The 13304-nt window shown below is 49.8% G+C and overlaps 1 protein-coding gene across 2 annotated transcripts in view; it reads left to right on the forward strand.

Annotated features, from left to right (window-relative positions):
- CSMD2 (CUB and Sushi multiple domains 2) overlaps positions 1 to 13304 on the forward strand; it is a 693817-nt gene that overhangs the window by 566683 nt on the left and 113830 nt on the right. For both annotated transcript variants that reach the window (XM_044945284.2, XM_044945283.2), the window contains 7 exons: positions 533 to 736; positions 1112 to 1236; positions 2084 to 2180; positions 3269 to 3373; positions 8869 to 8987; positions 9493 to 9562; positions 11674 to 11790. In XM_044945284.2, the coding sequence (XP_044801219.2) occupies positions 533 to 736; positions 1112 to 1236; positions 2084 to 2180; positions 3269 to 3373; positions 8869 to 8987; positions 9493 to 9562; positions 11674 to 11790 (837 nt within the window). The remainder of the gene's footprint in view (positions 1 to 532; positions 737 to 1111; positions 1237 to 2083; positions 2181 to 3268; positions 3374 to 8868; positions 8988 to 9492; positions 9563 to 11673; positions 11791 to 13304) is intronic.

The following is a 13304-nucleotide window of genomic DNA, read 5'->3' on the forward strand; positions in this document are numbered from 1 at the left end:
GCAGGCCCCAGCCTCTCTTTGCTGAGGAGAGTGTCCACTCTCCTGGGGCTCGGGTTCCAAGTGAGGTCCTGTATATTCCACTGCCCAGAACGACCTGCACTGCCCTGTGTAGGGGTAATCCTGCCCCGGAGACACCCTTCCTGGGCCTGGGGGTCAAAGGTCCTATCGCCCCCTGTAGGTGGGGAAGGGAAATTCAGGTCTGTGAGAGCAGGGCCCTGGGCAGGGTCTTAGGGGACATAGGACCCTACTGTGCAAGGGGCTTCATTGGGAAGGCGAAGAGCACAACTGGGCCTAAAGGCTGGGCCTGAGGCTCTTACTGTCTTCCGTAGTTTCCAGAAGCTGTGCTACCTGGCATATCCAACTGTATTTCAGGAAGATGGGCTTCATCCTAGAAAGCCCCCTACCCCCGTCCTAAGGGAAAGCACCCAGAGCCTCTCAGAGTCCCACCCCGTTCCAGCCCCGCGATGTGTCCATCCCCGGACCCGTTTCTAGAGGGGTGAGGCCTGCCCCTCAGCACCCCTGTTCCCTGCAGCGGTGCCCCGAACCAGCGCCACGCAGTGCAGCTCAGTGCCAGAACCCCGCTACGGCCGGAGGCTGGGCAGTGATTTCTCCGTGGGGGCCATCGTCCGCTTCGAATGCAACTCTGGCTATGCCCTGCAGGGCTCCCCAGAAATTGAGTGCCTCCCCGTTCCTGGGGCCTTGGCCCAGTGGAATGTCTCAGCACCAACGTGTGTGGGTGAGTCCTGGACAACTAGGGCTTGGGGGAGAGGGTGGCCAGCAAATACCCAGCAAGACACACGAGCTCTGCCTGCCAGGGTAACTTGAGAGAGTGGGTGGCCCCTTCCAGGTCAACCCGTGTCCCGTGAGTGGGTATGAAGGGGCAGTGGGAGCCACTGATCAGGCGGGAGGGTGGCGGGGGTGGGGCGGGAGGGCGGTGCGGGGCAGAGTCCAGGTCCCTGAGGAAGGGTTGTAGGGGGACCACCCAGGGGAGGGGGTCGGGGCTGTGCCCGTGGGCGGAGCCAGCAGGGGGCGGAGTCACAGAGAGGCCGGAAGCCCTAGGCAGGGCCTGCTCCCCGCGGACCCACCCAGACGAAAGCTGCCTCTCTCCCAGTGCCCTGTGGCGGAAACCTCACGGAGCGCAGGGGCACCATCCTGTCCCCCGGCTTCCCCGAGCCCTACCTCAACAGCCTCAACTGTGTGTGGAAGATCATGGTCCCAGAAGGCGCTGGCATCCAGGTAGGAGCCAGGGGGAGACTTCGCAGCCTGTCTCCAGCCCCTCAGGGCAAGGACGCAGTGGAGGCCCACAGTCAGAAAAACACAACAGCTCCCAGCTCAGGAAAGATGAGGTGTGGGAGCTGGCTGGGCCGTCGGGGAAGTCCCCGAGAGGAGGAGGTGGGCCTGGAGGTGGAGTGTGAAGCCTGGGAGGAGTCACAGGACGTGTTTTTCAAGTGAAGGGTACTGTTCTTAAGATTTTTCTGGGAGTTGGGAAAGGAGGCATTGCAGGTGAGGGGAAGGCGCAAACCGACAGGCACCCCCTCACACACACATCGGGGGTGTTGCGCCCGCAGCCCGAGGCAGCAGCAGAATCGGGGCCAGACTGGTGCGTGCGGATGTGAGCAGGTGGAGGACCCCCAGGACGGCTGCTGCTCCTGGGAGGAGGGGGACAGGCCGCAAGGCCGACAGAGAGAAACCACAGGGACTCCCGGTGGACAGGTCCACCCAGGGGTGGGTTACTAGCTCGCAGCTGCAGGATGTCTGAAGACGGGACAGTGAGGAAACTCAAGGAGTATCGGAGAGATGAGGAGGAGGCTAGTCACCCCAAAGTAACCCTACACCCTGGACTGTCCTTTCCTGCTTCTCTGCCTGACAAAGCACCCCACTGTCGTGCAACCATCCCACCTCTCTCTCCTTCAATGACCTCCTTGGGAACAGGGATCGCGTCTTCCTTTTATCAGAGTTCCCAGCACTGTGTGATCCGGATGAGGTGCTCAGTAATTGAATTAACTACATGAAAGGAGGAGGGGGAAGGGAGTGGGGAAGAGAGGGTTGCCTAACCGGCAGTTCACTCCCCCTGCCTTCCCAGATTCAAGTCGTCAGTTTTGTCACAGAGCAGAACTGGGACTCCCTGGAAGTGTTTGACGGTGCAGACAACACTGTAACCATGCTGGGGAGCTTCTCAGGTGAGACGGGGCTTCCCGGGACCTGGACTCGTGGGGCAGCGGCAGAATTATTATTATCATTATTGAAATGGGATTCATATGCCGTAAAATTTATCATTTTTAAGTGTACAATTCAGTGGGTTTTAGTATATTCACAAGGTTCTACTACCATCACCACTATCCAATTCCAGAACATTTGCATCAGCCCCAAAAGAAACCAGGTACCCATCTGTACACACTCCCCATCGTCCTGTTCACCACCACCCCCTCCCCGGCAACGACTAACATACTTTCTGTCTCTTTGGATTTGCTTGTTTCAGACATTTCATCTAAGTGGAGTCCTACAATTTATGGCCTTCTGGGTCTGGCTTCTTTCATTCAGTGTAATGTTTGCAAGGGTCGACCCTTCACTGTGTGGACAGACCACATTTCATTCATCCACTCATCAGTTGAAGGACATTTGGTTGTTTCCACTCATTGGCTAATTATGAATAATGTTGCTGTGGACATTCACAAGTTTCCACAGGAACATGTTTTCAAGTCTCTTAGGTATATGTATACCTAGGAGTGGAATTCCTGGATCCTATGGTGATTCTGTATATAATTGTTTTGAAGGACTGCCAGCAGACTGGCCACACCATTTTCCATTCCAGCAGTGGACTTCTAAGTATAGTGTATGATTTTGCCCAAAGGCCAGGGCAATTTATCTCCATCTCATAGGCCCCAGAACTCCCTGTTGCCAAGATCTAGGAATGAGTCACATGCCCCAGGTAAACTGTCTACAGTGCCTGGATGGCCCAGAGAATTATTCATGTCAGAATCACTTTGAAGACACCTGGCAGGGGACCACACTCATAGGCCCCCGAAGGAGGTCACCTGCTGCTGGCATGTGGCGTGGTCACTGCTCTTTTGCTAGAAGTTGTTCAGAGTCTCTCCTCCTGTAGGTATTAGAGACCCCGCACTCTGAGGGGAGCTACTTTGTCATTCAGTGGGCTTGATAGCTGGGGACACGTGGGGACCTCGGGATCAGAACCCCAACAGGTTGCAACAGGGGTGGTACCCAGGGGTGGGAGAGGCTAAGCCTGATTGGTCCCTGTTTCCTTGCCCAGGAACAACCGTGCCTGCCCTACTGAATAGCACCTCCAACCAGCTCTACCTGCATTTCTACTCAGACATCAGTGTGTCTGCAGCCGGCTTCCACTTGGAGTACAAAAGTGAGAATCCAGAGTCTCAGAGTGTGCAGGGTTCAGGGTGGGAACTGACAGGGCCTGAGTTCCCCATGAGGAACCGGGGGTTGTTCTGGGGCTGTGTATTCTCTACCCTGCTGAAGCCTCACACAGACCTAAATGAGGATGCTCAAGCTCAGAGAAGGTCAGAAACAGCCAGGAAGCAGTGAAGCCAGGGTTCTCACCCAAGGGTCTGTTATGCAGAAACCTGTGTGCACCCTCTGAGTCCCCACAGGAACAGGAAGGGGCCTGGGATATTATTTAGAGAATAATGGAGGTGTAAGGTGCTCTGGTCTAAAAACTGGCCTCTCTAAGCTCTGGTCACTGATGCAGCTGTCCTTGAATTTCCTCTTCTTGTTGCAGACTTTACTCCTCTCCCATCAGATTTCTCCCTCCATCCTCAAAACCTTACATCCTGGCTTCCAGCATCCCTAAATGATCACAACTAAAAGCCCTCGAAGAAAAGGGTTACAGGGAGAGAGAGAAGTACAAACTATTGGGCACAAGATAGGCTCAAGGATGTATTGTACAACACGGGGAATAGAGCCAATATTTTATAATAATTGGAAGTGAAAGATCAGATCAGATCAGTCGCTCAGTCGTGTCTGACTCTTTGCGACCCCATGAATCGCAGCACGCCAGGCCTCCCTGTCCAACACCAACTCCCAGAGTTCACTCAGACTCACGTCCATCAAGTCAGTGGTGCCATCCAGCCATCTCGTCCTCCGTCGTCCCCGTCTCCTCTTGCCCCCAATCCCTCCCAGCATCAGAGTCTTTTCCAGTGAGTCAACTCTTTGCATGAGGTGGCCAAAGTACTGGAGTTTCAGCTTTAGCATCATTCCTTCCAAAGAAATCCCAGGGCTGATCTCCTTCAGAATGGACTGGTTGGATCTCCTTGCAGTCCAAGGGACTCTCCAAGAGTCTTCTCCAACACCACAGTTCAAAAGCATCAATTCTTCAGCGCTCAGCCTTCTTCACAGTCCAACTCTCACATCCATACATGACCACAGGAAAAACCATAGCCTTGACTAGACGAATCTTTGTTGGCAAAGTAATGTCTCTGCTTTTGAATATGCTATCTAGGTTGGTCATAACTTTTCTTCCAAGGAGTAAGCGTCTTTTAATTTCATGGCTGCAGTCACCATCTACAGTGATTTTGGAGCCCAGAAAAATAAAGTCTGACACTGTTTCCACTGTTTCCCCATCTATTTCCCATGAAGTGATGGGACCGGATGCCATGATCTTCATTTTCTGAATGTTGAACTTTAAGCCAACCTTTTCACTCTCCACTTTCACTTTCATCAAGAGGCTTTTTAGTTCCTCTTCACTTTCTACCATAAGGGTGGTGTCATCGGCATATCTGAGGTTATTGATAATTCTCCCGGCAATCTTGATTCCAGCTTTCTTCCAGTCCAGCGTTTCTCATGATGTACTCTGCATATAAGTTAAATAAACAGGGTGACAATATACAGCCTTGACGTACTCCTTTTCCTATTTGGAACCAGTCTGTTGTTCCATGTCCAGTTCTAACTGTTGCTTCCTGACCTGCATACAAATTTCTCAAGAGGCAGGTCAGGTGGTCTGGTATTCCCATCTCTTTCAGAATTTCCCACAGTTTATTGTGATCCACACAGTCAAAGGCTTTGGCATAGTCAATAAAGCAGAAATAGATGTTTTTCTGGAACTCTCTTGCTTTTTCCATGATCCAGCGGATGTTGGCAATTTGATCTCTGGTTCCTCTGCCTTTTCTGAAACCAGCTTGAACATCAGGAAGTTCACGGTTCACGTATTGCTGAAGCCTGGCTTGGAGAATTTTAAGCATTACTTTACTAGCGTGTGAGATGAGTACAATTGTGCAATAGTTTGAGCATTCTTTGGCACTGCCTTTCTTTGGGATTGGAATGAAAACTGACCTTTTCCAGTCCTGTGGCCACTGCTGAGTTTTCCAAATTTGCTGGCATATTGAGTGCAGCACTTTCACAGCATCATCTTTCAGGATTTGAAATAGCTCAACTGGAATTCCATCACCTCCACTAGCTTTGTTCATAGTGATGCTTTCTAAGGCCCATTTGACTTCACATTCCAGGATGTCTGGCTCTAGGTGAGTGATCACACCGTCATGATTATATGGGTCGTGAAGATCTGTTTTGTACAGTTCTTCTGTGTATTCTTGCCACCTCTTCTTAATATCTTCTGCTTCTGTTAGGTCCATACCATTTCTGCCCTTTATCAAGCCCATCTTTGCATGAAATGTTCCTTTGGTATCTCTGATTTTCTTGAAGAGATCTCTAGTCTTTCCCATTCTGTTGTTTTCCTCTATTTCTTTGCATTGATCCCTGAGGAAGGCTTTCTTATCTCTTCTTGCTATTCTTTGGAACTCTGCATTCAGATGTTTATAGCTTTCCTTTTCTCCTTTGCTTTTCGCTTCTCTTCTTTTCACAGCTATTTGTAAGGCCTCCCCAGACAGCCATTTTGCTTTTTTGCATTTCTTTTCCATGGGGATGGTCTTGATCCCTGTCTCCTGTACAACATCACGAACCTCATTCCATAGTTCATCAGGCACTCTATCTATCAGATCTAGTCCCTTAAATCTATTTGTCACTTCCACTGTATAATCATAAGGGATTTGATTTAGGTCATACCTGAATGGTCTAGTGGTTTTCCCTACTTTTTTCAGTTTCAGTCTGAATTTGGCAATGAAGAGTTCATGGTCTGAGCCACAGTCAGCTCCTGGTCTTGTTTTTGTTGACTGTATAGAGCTTCTCCATCTTTGGCTGCAAAGAATATAATCAATCTGATTTTGGTGTTGACCATCTGGTGATGTCCATGTATAGAGTCTTCTCTTGTGTTGTTGGAAGAGAGTGTTTGTTATGACCAGTGCATTTTCTTGGCAAAACTCTATTAGTCTTTGCCCTGCTTCATTCCGTATTCCAAGGCCAAATTTGCCTGTTACTCCAGGTGTTTCTTGACTTCCTACTTTTGCATTCCAGTCCCCTATAATGAAAAGGACATCTTTTTTGGGTGTTAGTTCTAAAAGATCTTGAAGGTCTTCATAGAACCATTCAACTTCAGATCTGACAGAATGTGGTCCACTGGAGAAGGGAATGGCAAACCACTTCAGTATTCTTGCCTTGAGAACCCCATGAACAGTATGAACAGTATGGAAGTGAAAAGTAACCTTTAAAAATTGTATTAATTTTTTTAATTTTTAAAAAAGAAAAAGTATTGCAGATGTGTCTTGTGGGGCAACAAAGACAGAGGTTGCTGGGGTGGCTGCTTTCATCCTGAGACTGTCTGCCCATCCCCTCCACACGAGGTACAGGAATGGGTTGGCAGCAGGGTCTGTCACCCATTCATTCAAGAAATACTTATTGAATATTTACAATGTGCCAGGTACAATGCTGGTTTTGCTAGGATTGCGTAAGATCAGGAGAGAGGAGTCCTTTCTGAGTCCATGGGAGAGAGGCAGGCATGTGGACAGAGAAGGGCATGAGAGCACTGCAGGTCTCTCAGGGGTGTCAGCAGGAAGGGCAGCAGTTCTCCCCAGAGCTGGAGGGGAGGGGACTGTCATGAAGAAACACTGGACCCCTGCCAGGCGGCATGCCCTGTGGTAGGCACCCACGGAACAAAGATGAATAAGCACAAAGCACAGAGCCTAGGGGAAGAGAGGGACATGGAAACAGTCACTGTAGTGCAACCTGATATGCTAAGAGAGTACAGAAGAGGGGCGCCTGCCCTGGCCAGGTGAGACTTTACGGAAGGAGCACCTGAGTCAGGTATGGGATGAGGAGTAAGAAGTGGGGGGAGGGGCGTTTGGCTGGCCCCTCTGACCGGGATGGACAGATGGAAGCCCCTCTCGCTGCTGGTGGCACATCACCCAACTGGCATCAGAACAGATGCATCTCATCCAGGTGTGGAGAGAGGATGAGCTGGATCCTAGGATGCTCATGACCTGAAAGAACTGAAATGATCAGCTGGTCAGAAAGTGCAGGGCAGCTTGAAACCAAGACCCTGCAGGGTGGAGGACAGGACAGGGACCTCTGAGACCTTCCTCCCACGGACCTCTCAGACCGCAGTCGCCTGGTGGGCTGAAGTATCCTAGGCTCTTGAATAATTTACATTTTTCCTTTCACCCTCTCTCCTCTGTTCTCTCCAGTTTTGTTTCTTTATCCAATATTTAAAATTGAGTCCTTTAATGTTCCCTAGAATGTTCTCTTTTCTTTCTTGTTCCAAAGAGAGACTTCTTTCCTAAATCTCCTTTTTATTCTACTGCCTCATTCCCAGGAAAAATTCACCTATTTGAGTTTGTTTTTTTTTTTTTCTTTTTCTGCTGTTGTTGTTCAAGACGACTGGTGGTTTATCGTGCGCTGTCCTCTTACAGTGGAAGAAGCTAGGGGATGTCAGAGGTCTCCGTTAGTATTTGGAGACTGAAATTCCTAGGAGCCTGGACCCTGCAGTTACATTTCTGTTTTGTAGATCATCTGCAAAGAGAGTCCAGAAAGGAAGAGTTAACTGCTATTGTAGAGGCAAATGGTTTTGCAGGATACAAAAGTCCTGTCTATTGCTATGACTCATATTTGATGTTTATTTAATTGAAATGGAAATGACCAATCTGCTTTCAAAAGTAATAAATTTCTTATGATTTTTTTTAAAAAGTCTTCCTTTGTTGTAAACTTAGCTTAAATAAAATTCATCACTGCCATGTAAAGAAATTAGAATGGACTTTCAATTAAAGAAATTAGAATGGACCTTTTTCTGTGTCCTTCCGGCTTTCTCTCTCTGTCTCGACCTTTCTCTCCATCCCATCTTTCTCCTACCACACTTTTTACTCTTGCTTTCTCTCTTTTTCCCTCTGCCCCTCCTCCTCCTTCTGTCCACCACTTCCATTCCAGCAAGTAGGTCTCAGGTTACTATCTTGTCATCACCTCAGTAAATACTGAGTTGCCTTTTACTTGGAGGGCAGGAAAGAGTGGAGGGAAAAAAGAGACAAGATGACAGTTGAGATGAAGGACTTCCAGTTCACTTTGATGATTGTTTTAATACTGTCCTTGAAATCTTTTGTCCCAGATGCTGAGATCTGTGGATTCAGGCCCAAGCAGCTTTCCTTTCTAAGCATCACATCCACTTCTTAAAAGCACATGGAGGACAGAAATTGCCTGGGAAGAGATGAAGGAACTTCTTGGGGTGACAGCAGTGTGGTATCGTTTTGAGCCGGGGGCGCCGTCAGGGCTCCCAGATGATACCCACCTGCTCCAGGAGGCTTTGATCTGCTGGGCCTCTGTGCCATATACACATTGATTTTTCCCATGTGCTGGGAGGTGAAAGGCTTGGGAAACACAGGCTTAGAGGCTGGGAGGAGAGAAAGCAGAGAGGGCACAGCTGGGAGGCAGCTTCTCCTCACTGCCAGCACTGCCTTCAGCCTGCTAGTGCATCAGCCTGACGGACTTGCCCGTTCTCCTGTCGTCTGTCTCTGTCTGGTCTAGCGGTGGGCCTGAGCAGTTGTCCAGAACCTGCTGTGCCCAGTAATGGGGTGAAGACTGGCGAGCGCTACCTGGTGAACGATGTGGTCTCCTTCCAGTGTGAGCCGGGATATGCCCTCCAGGTACCTTCCGTTGGCCACCCCCCAGGACTGGAAAGGTGTCCCCTGAGCTGGGATCAGCCAGCCTCCTCCCAGCAGAGCTGCAGTCGCCACAGAACAGAGAGGAGCCCCCCAGATCCCTCAGGGACTGTTGTCCCCTCCTGGAGCTGTTCCTGCAAAAGACAAAGTGCTGACTTTGGCCATTTGGCACAAGCCAGCCTTAGATGTGTCCCTGCAAAGTTTCGGTTTGATTAGACTCTAGGAAAACTTAATTCCTCTTTGAAGGCGATGAAAGAATCAAGTAATTAAAGGAGTCTCATGAGGAACCTTTAGTAATGAGATTTCTTTAGTAATGGCTGTTAATAAGTGTCCTTCCCCAGCTCTCTCCCTCTACCTCTCTCCCCAACCCCCGGTGGACCCATGTATCTTGCTCCTTAACCCAAAGCCTAAGAACAAGCCCCTGCTCCAGGTTGTACATGCAGTTGCGCCCGTGCGGGCAGCCAGCCCACCCTGTTCCTGATTCCCCTAGGGCCATGCCCACATCTCCTGCATGCCCGGGACCGTGCGGCGCTGGAACTATCCTCCACCTCTCTGTATTGGTAAGAGAACACCTACTTCTCCAGTCCACTCAAATCCATTTCTACCAGGGCTTTGAGTTCAGGGACATCTCACTGGGATCAAGTTCAAATCCAAAGGAAGTCTGGTATTGCAAGTCTGCTCGAAGGTGGGATCTTTAGACTGAGGTTTTTTGTAAGCTTTAACTCTCAGGCTTTTCACGACTTTTGGAAACCTTTGTCCACCAAATGAAATATAGCAGTGGCTTGCCCATTCCAAAACCTGATGATGACCATTCCGATTCCATATAACCCCAAACCCCGTATGGAACCTCGGGGTATTTGGGGCTTCCCCCTGTGACTTTTCATAGGACAGACAGATGGAATACACTGATGGAGAAAGGCTGAGCGTGCCCTGTGGAAGGAGGACTTGGTTTGGTTTGGTTTCTGTGCTGAGTAGTGATGAAGAGATCACTGGGTACAAGGAAAGACAGAGTCTCCATGCTCAGAAGCATCTAGTCAGGTCGGGGCAAGGGGAACGTCTGTTTATCAAGGGTCTGCCACATGCCAGGCCCTGAGTTATATGTCTCCTTACTGAAGCTCTTCAGGGCAGGGGTCATCACCCTCAGTTTTGCAAAGAGGAAAACTAAGGTTTTTAGGATTCAAAAGAAAGTGGCAGAGCAAGGAACTAGGATTCCCTGATGCCCTGCCAACTGGCAAGTGCAAGGCTAAACTTGGAGTGGGAAGCAAGGTGAGCCAAGGGCATGTCCTTGGAGCACATGGCCCTGCCCTTCTGTGCTCTCTCCAGGGTTCAGGGCCTCTTCGTATGCGGAGCAGTCAGCAATGGGACCAGTCCGCCCTTTTCCCCATCCTGTATGACGAAGGCCTTGCCCAGGGAACCACTGAGAGCCCCGCAGCCACCCTGGGCTGAGGGTGTACTGTGCATGCCAGGCCCCGTCCCAAGTGAAGTGAAGTCCTGTCTGTTGTAACCTTATAACTGCCCTGTGACACAAGTGCTGTGGAGAGGCAGGGACCCAGGTCTGGAGGTTTGGGGTGGGGGAACTTAGAGCTGGCCCCAATCACCCAGGAAGCGGGGGCACTGGGACTGTGGCCGGGGGTGGGGTGGGGGGATCAGTGCTGGAGCCCCTGCTTTGCATGCAAGCGCTGCTCCCTTCAGATCTGTGTGCTTCAGTCACCCTCTCCCAAGAAGACACGGCACATACTCCTCCCCTCGGCTCCTTCTTCTGGCCTTCCATGATGGGCTAACCCCTTTCTGCACACACAACCTTTCCTAATAAAGTGAAAAGTGAAGTTGCTCAGTCATGTCCGACTCTTTGCGACCCCATGGACTGTAGACTATGAGGCTTCTCCGTCCATGGAATTTTCCAGGCAAGAGTACTGGAGCGGGTTGCCATTTCCTTCTCCAGGGGATCTTCCTGATGCAGGGATTGAACCCTGGTCTCCCGAATTGCAGGAAAACGCTTTACTGTCTGAGCCAAAAAAAAAAGAATCCACATGAACTGGCCAGGCTGCATCTGTGCCCCAGCCCTGCAACTTCAGGCAACTCTGACTCTGAAGTCATTTCGATTGGAGATTCAGGTGCCCCAGCCCCTTGTGGTTGGCTCACAGTCACTTTGGCTCAGGGCGCATGTCAGCGTTCTGAGGGTGGGTTCATGGTGGGGCTCCTCTACTGACGCCCAGCCCCGTGGAATAAGAGCCTGGGCTGGCCCCGGCACAGAGCAGGGACTTAACATGTCACTGTCTGTCCCCTTCCTCCTGTTTTCCAGTCCCGGAAGAGCTGATTGGACAATGAAAAGAGGGAGATTTGGGGAATCATGTAGGAGACAGTCACACTTCTCTTGGGGCACACCATTTTTGCTACATGACCTCACTAAGGAAACTGACCTTTGAAGGGCATGCTCAAGGTCAAGCATCCATAACTGGGGTTTGTGGACTGCAGGGCAGACATAGGGTATACTTCTTCCCTTCCTGGATGTACATCCTCCGTTTTCTCTTGTGTGCAGTTTTTTAGGGAGATGAATTAAAGGTCCTTTTGGATTCTCAAAGGGAAATTAACTTAGGAAAGTCCAAATGCTGCATGGCCTTGTTCTTGCCTCGTTGCTGTGCTAACCCCCAGTCTGGTCTCACGGTCACAGCGCAGTGTGGGGGAACAGTGGAAGACATGGAGGGGGTGATCCTGAGCCCCGGCTTCCCAGGCAACTACCCCAGCAACATGGACTGCTCCTGGAAAATAGCACTGCCCGTGGGCTTTGGTAAGTCTTCACGCCCAGGCCTCTGGGCTTAAAGCAACTGTCTGCTGCCATCACTCAGCATAACCTTGGCCGAGTCAGTTCAGCTCTCTGCCTCTCTGCTTCCTCAGCTGTTGAGCTCCTGTGCAGTCCAGAGGATCAATTAGGAATGGTAGAAATGAACGTGCTTTGGGAACATAAAGTAGGGAAAAAACTTCAGGGATTACCATTATTATTTTTATCATTAGAGCAGTGAGCTAAAATCCAGGAATGTAGAATGAAAAATTGCTCAGGGGTGGTTGAAAAAAGAAAAAGACAATCTATTTTACTGAGACTGGACTTCAACCTGGGCTTTTAACTCCAATATCCAATTTCTCATCCTAATTAAATTGAGCCAAGGTCAATGTGAAATTGAGTTTGCATTCTTTATACTCACATTCTAGCTGGCCTTAAAGGTTGGGAAATGTCGCGTGTGTGTGTGCGTGTGTGTGTGTAGATATCAGGGTTGGTGGGGTGTAGAGGACACTGATCTGGGTCCAAAATTTTATTACTGAAGGTTCATATGTTGTGCACTGGGAATATAATTTAACCCCTAATATTTCTGTTGAAGAGACAAAGGATTTGTATCGACACGGAAATTATAGGCTGTACACATAGGTCATCCAAGTCATTGCTCTGCGCCTAGGAATGAAATGTCCCAAGGGGATCACTCCTGCACAGGCCTGTGATCCCCCAGTCTGTGACCTCAGAAGTCAAGACCACCTCTTTTGTCCTTTTTTATTCATCCTAAAGTGGGTCTTCTGATGGAGAAGAGGCTTTCAAGAGAAAGCGACCTACTTGGATGTCTCTAAATCTTCCCTGAGGGGAGAAGTTATGACCCTCAGAAGATAAGAGTTATATTAAGTACCATCTTCTGAAGGGAACTGGAGGGGTATGATCAGGCTGCAAAGTGATGATAACTTTGGCAGCCTTGGGAACTCCAGATTTTGAGGTAATGAGGGGAGAGGAGTGGGGAGACCCTCTAACTCTGCATCCAGACATGAACCAGAAGAACCTCAGATAATAGAAGGATGGAGGGAGGACCACAACCAAAGGGAAACAAAAGTTTAAGTGGGAGGCGCATCACTTTCTCTATAAGGCCTGATGTTCGGCCACCAGAGACCTCTATCTTTAAGTCCCCCGGGCAGTCAGCCTCCTGCAGGGACCAGCCGCAGAAGACCAGATCCCTTGCTTTCAAGTTACTGTTGGATTCCAAACAGTCCCTAATGCCCCCTGGTCTGTTTAAAAACCACCGCATTTACAAACTTCTGCCACTAGATGGCGGCAGTCAGGCAGTGCAATTCAGAAATTTGGCATCCAGCTGAGCCAACGGGAAGCCCATGCTTAAAGAGCCAGTTCAATGGACCAGCAGCCCCTGTGTGGGGATGACACATGGGAGATAGACTGCAAAGTGAAGCTTCCGCGGATATGTACAAAGGTGCTCCGTGTAAAGTTATCTGTAATTTGGAAAATATCTACATGCTAATAGAAGCGTGAAT

The sequence above is a fragment of the Bubalus bubalis genome, chromosome 6 (genome assembly GCF_019923935.1).
Source record: "Bubalus bubalis isolate 160015118507 breed Murrah chromosome 6, NDDB_SH_1, whole genome shotgun sequence".
NCBI lineage: Eukaryota > Metazoa > Chordata > Mammalia > Artiodactyla > Bovidae > Bubalus > Bubalus bubalis.